A 5,605-nucleotide genomic window follows, 5' to 3' on the forward strand; every position below is an offset into this window, starting at 1 on the left:
TGAATTCCACACGCATTGAGTTGGAAGATAACAATATAAATATATTGACAATACATACCAGTTTACAAAAGCATACATTGTGCGTTTGAAGGATCACAATTACAACTATTGTAAAATAGATTTAATGTATATTGAAGAAATATAAAGATAATCGACCAATCAAATGGCTTGTAGATGTCAATTTATCAGCAAAGACACACCGAAGTCATCGATTTGTTAATACACAGGAAATGCAGACGATTCTATTTTTATCGCTCTAATTATTACTTTGAAACCGCTTTATATTGTAGGCTACCTGCCGTTTGTTGAACGGAGAAAATACACGTGTTAATAACTGATATTATAGCATTGGAATATCCACTGATACATGATGGCTTCTGTTAGCTGGCATTGTGTCTCAGTACCAGCATTTTGTCCTTATCACACTAATAAAAGACAGGAATTCTACTGCAAGACATGCGAAGAGCCTGTATGTCAGCAATGTATAGCAGAAGAACACAAACTTCCAAAACATAAAAGAGAAGAAATTGAAAAGACTACAAAAAAATATCAAGAAAAACTGGAAAGCCTTTTGCCAATGAAAGCTAAGCTTGTTGAAGATTTTGATTCATCTGTAACAAACATTGGAAACACTTTACTTCGATTGGAGTCTTCTAGACTAACATGTGCAAATGACGTAGACAAGCAATATAAAAAATCTGAATTATTTCTAAAGGAAAAACGACAGGAGCTAATTGAGGATCTTGAACAAAAATTCAAAAACAAAAGAGATGTTTTATCAGATCAAAGAGCTAGATTATTGGCAGCTCGAAGTGAAGCAGTCAGTGCTATACATTTTGTACAAAGAGTTAAATGGTATGATGACCACAAAACAGCGTTTGGAGATGCCAATAATTGTTATAGAAAGATGAAGGAGGCACTCTCAAGGGAACTTCAACTGCGACCAGAAGAAAACTGTAGAATTTATTTCGAAGAAAATAATGAACTCGGAGAGATTATTTGTTCAACAATGCTTGGTGAGATTGAAACTACATCTTCTGTTGGATTCACGTCTTGTCTGACATGTACCGATTTCCAAGATGTTAGAATAGGTTCTCTAAAGATTTTGAAGCTAATAGCAAGAAATGCAATAGATGAGCAAGTCAACGAAGGTGGTGCTGATGTAGAAGCGGAACTAATTTACCAAGACACGGAGATGAAACTTGAAACAAAAGATAATAATGACGGTACATATTCTATTTACATGCGACCTGAGAAAGCTGGAGAAGCAAGTTTGAGTGTCAATATGTTTGGTATTCCAATCAAACACAGTCCCTTTAAAATAAAGGTGAAACCTGCTAATCATTTGGTGTTGAAGTTTACGCATGAAGTGTTCAAAGAGAAAGGACCATTCGGGGTTGCTGTCTCACACAAGGGAGAAATATTTATTGTAAACCGAACATCAAATGTGTATGTCTTTGATCGAGATGGTAAATTGAAGAAAACTCTAGGTGTCAACGGAGCTAAATATCTACAAGGAATTATCGTTAGTAACGATGAGACCTTCATAGTTACGGATAACCAGATCCGAGAGATTTTCAAATGCGATAAGAATGGCCAGGTCATCAAGAGATTTGGTGCTGATGTGTTGGAAGATCCAGTAGGTGTCACTGAAGGACATGATAAATGTGTATACGTTGTAGATTATGAAGGTCATTGCATACAGAAATTTAAACCTGGGGGCCAATACGTTAAACGTTTCATTCATTCAAAACCAGGTGACGCGATTTCACCTTGGTTTATTACTACCAGTACGAGTAATAATCGTTTTATCATTTCTGATACATGGGCTCATTATATTCACGTATTTGATAGCAACGGGAACGCCTTATTTAGATTTGGTTCTTATGGTAAACTATTGGGACAACTTGAATATCCCAAAGGTGTGGCCGTTGACAAAGAAAATAATATATTGGTGAGTAGTGAGCACAGAGTGCAACTGTTTAGTTCTACTGGTGCATATAAGTGGAGGATTGATAACGAAAGTCATGCTTTACGTGATCCTAGAGGGATTGCCATCATTCCAGGAGATTGGAGGCGAGTAGTTGTAGCAGACTGGGGAAATAGGCTTGTTAAAATATTTAACTATTAGTTTAGATTCTGTAGAATATCAGGTTTAAGATTGAACATAAGATAGATACATAGGAGTAAACATAATATGTCTGAACCATGTAATATTACATGGACAAAGGAACCTGTAAAGTTGTTATGTTAGATACAATAACAAATTATGTGAAAAGAAAAACTGGGACTGGGAAGATTATTTCTTTAGAAAATATCTTAGAAATCTTACGTTCTTTAACAAAAAATATTATAATTAAAACTCTAGCCATATCTAAACTAATATACAATACTAGCATTATAACCATACCACAATCATGGAAAGAAATTATTTTAAATAGTGAACATGGAAAAAACACCGATTTCTTTTGGCTTCATAAAAACAACTTAATGCAAAACTAATTTATAATTTATTTGTGGAAAATTTTATCTACTCCTGTAGCCTTTTTATTTTCTTACCTTATCATAATGAACATAAATCCTGTATATAAAGTTGTTTTAACGTAAACTCTGTTTTAGGCATCAGTTATACTTTTTAAGAGGACAATTATTCAAATACATGAATCATTTAATGTGTTTGGTGATGCAATATAATTGATTGCATTTCAATATAATCTGTATGTATTTGCATTTGTTCAATATATATATTTTTCTATATTTGCAATATTTTATATCTTAAATACAAATTGTAAGTAGTAGTTGTACTAAGATGACATCGGGTATGAAGTGTCTCACATACTCCGAAGCCAAAATCGCATCTTGGACTTGCACAGTGAACTCTAACCTGTATTTTAACTACTTTAAAAACTTACTTTTATTGTCACAAATGTACATGTATGTATACAATATATTCATAAATGAGAATTTATATAAACGTGAGATGAACTCACACATCCAAAAAAGTATGTTTAGATATTATTAATATTTTCTGCATGACTTGTTATTTATAATTAATTCACATTTACCGTACCGTAGACCCAAAATATATACTGTCAATTTTACATCTATTCGTATTTGAATGCAAACGACGTGAGTACGTAAGACAACCAATACTCATGAACATTAAAGATGAACTAAACAACAATAGATCATATCACACATTCCTCGATCTTAAAATCTGTAATTCAAAATTACGCCAATTCAATTAACCCATGATAAATATGAATTAGCCAATAATATTTTCGACAAACATTGTAAAATATGTCTGACCTGGCATGGAACACACTAAATGATATATGTAATACAATTCTTTCTCAAACTTAATTTTGTACATTTCTTAGTTTTTAATATTGTCGTGACAAAGCATACTTTGTAAATATTTTGAAATCTGTTTTTATATCTAATTTATGTTAAAGAGTCGCTATCCAATCGAGTTCGAACAATACCATGAAAGCCCCAGTGGTCTAATGGTTAGGACATCTGCATATCAAGTAGGCAGCCCGAAAGCTCTGCTAACTTTTCTGGCTGTTTTACTTTATCGTTTTGATTTAGCTTTTCGCTTCTTTTTTTTGTATCTCCATTGAGATCCAGCCACTGATACCCACAGCATTGTCATTTTTTTCAGTTATTTGCCTTTGGGTTTATACAATTATGTAATAATTTAAAATAATTGTTCCATTCATTTCATTGATGGTTGATATCATTTTTATAGGCCTAATTGATAATGCACTATTTATTAAAGGACCCTCTGTAGACCATCTCCTATTATATATGTAAAGTTTAATTTTTTTAAATTTAATAAGCTTACTTTTATTTGCCATTTATTTAGCTTAGTTCTTTGAAACAAAAATACCAATGTAATTAACAACAACAATGGCATTAGTGTAAATATAATTTATATCACCAGCATGCACAGAATAAAATAATATATAAATAATAAACGCGTTATGTCTTGTCATCAAAGAGTTTGAAATCATCATAGCTATTATCTATTTCTCACAAAATATATTTGTATGGTCGTGTATTATTGATAGTAATAAATCAATAAATGGTTATACAAATTTTGTTGTGTATTTTTTTTTAATGGACATAACTTAATTAATAAGGTCAATAGTGTTTTGTTATCAATGTTCCAAACAATTGTGTAATCAGCACTTTCGTAATGTATTGGTTCAGTTGAATGCATTATATATACTATACACTGACCAACCCTTAGATTCATAATAATAATTATACATAATGCATAATCTAATAATGATTATACTGAAACAAAGTGTAATTATGAGGAGGACTAAAAGCAAGTCAACACGATTCATGGTTTTTAATTCAATCAAGGATTATTATAGAATCAACTCGTCCATGCGAAGTACAATTTTGGAAAAATAAAAAAAGGTGAAAAAAAAAGAGAGAGACATTCAAATTCAAAAAGACATTTACTTTCCTCCACAGCAATACAATACAAAATAATAAACAGAAATGGAAAGGTATATTAACAAGGCCATATAGATGGCTACAGTCGCGTGCTTAGTGTTTACCGACCGACCGACCAACCTACCAACTGACCGAAATTACTTACATTTAAAAATGATGAAATGTTTAAAAACAGTTATATATTTTTAATTTACACGTGCGTAGCCTGTCACTTTTGTTGTGCTCGTATAACGTAATTTCGAGTTGAAAAGTAAGTCAAGAAAACAGAAATCGGGCAAAAAGAGTGCGCAATAACATTTAACGCGCAGTGCGCGCGCATAAATCTGCGCACTCATGGCAATTTTGTAAACGCTTAAAATTGCCTGAAACGTACTCTTATTTCATGGAAAATAAATTTTGAAAATGTTAAGCGCGCGTACGCGTGCGCTACGCACGTAATTGTATTGCCATATGATGATTTATGCCCTGAAATTTATGAGTACCAAATTTTATTTAATTGTGATTCATGGTTGTGAAGATATGATTACAAACGTGATTTTGTTAAATCGTGCGTAGACCGCGTAATTTTTTATTGCGCACCGTGAAAACATAACCACATCGATTCCTGGCCATAAGGAATATACTGTGAAAAATTGACTTAGCTAGATTAAACTGATATCAAGATAAGGTCAGAAAGCGATAAAACGCATAGTGATACCGGACCGACAGACAGACCGACAGACCGACAGACAGACCGACCGACATAGTGAACTATAGAGTCGCGTCCACGCGACTAAAAATGAAAAATGAAACATTGAAAGTAAATAAACGTCGTTTCTACTTTAATGTTGTTTAGTGTCGACGATAGTGATAGTTACTGAAGTTAGAAAGAATGATGATCTAGTTAAGGTGAGGGATATTTTGGTTTGGACTTCTGAGATAAGAACATTTTTAGAGTTTGGAAGTTGAATACCATTAAAGGTAATATTTTTGAAGGAGTCGTCTAAACAAAATGCTTTGAGGTCGAAAATTAAAATAGAACTAAATTTGAGCGGGAACAGTACAACAAATTAAAGAGGAGCTTTATGACAGATTAAGAAAAGAGGGAAAGGATTCGGTTATTAAAAGAGGAAAAATAACTTGTTTTCGTCCCTGA

At 32.6% G+C, this 5,605-nt stretch overlaps 1 protein-coding gene across 1 annotated transcript; it reads left to right on the forward strand.

Moving 5' to 3' along the window:
• Positions 1-370: 370 nt before the first annotated feature.
• Positions 371-2,131, forward strand: LOC140044071 (tripartite motif-containing protein 2-like). The gene has a single exon (XM_072088552.1). The coding sequence runs from the start codon at positions 371-373 to the stop codon at positions 2,129-2,131; it is 1,761 nt and encodes a 586-aa protein (XP_071944653.1).
• The last annotated feature ends 3,474 nt before the right edge of the window (positions 2,132-5,605 follow it).

The sequence above is a fragment of the Antedon mediterranea genome, chromosome 3, assembly GCF_964355755.1.
Source record: "Antedon mediterranea chromosome 3, ecAntMedi1.1, whole genome shotgun sequence".
Taxonomy (NCBI): Eukaryota; Metazoa; Echinodermata; class Crinoidea; order Comatulida; family Antedonidae; genus Antedon; species Antedon mediterranea.

Excerpts from the sequence above, each read along its gene's own strand:
- LOC140044071 (XM_072088552.1), top strand. The coding sequence starts at position 371 with ATGGCTTCTGTTAGCTGGCATTGTGTCTCAGTACCAGCATTTTGTCCT.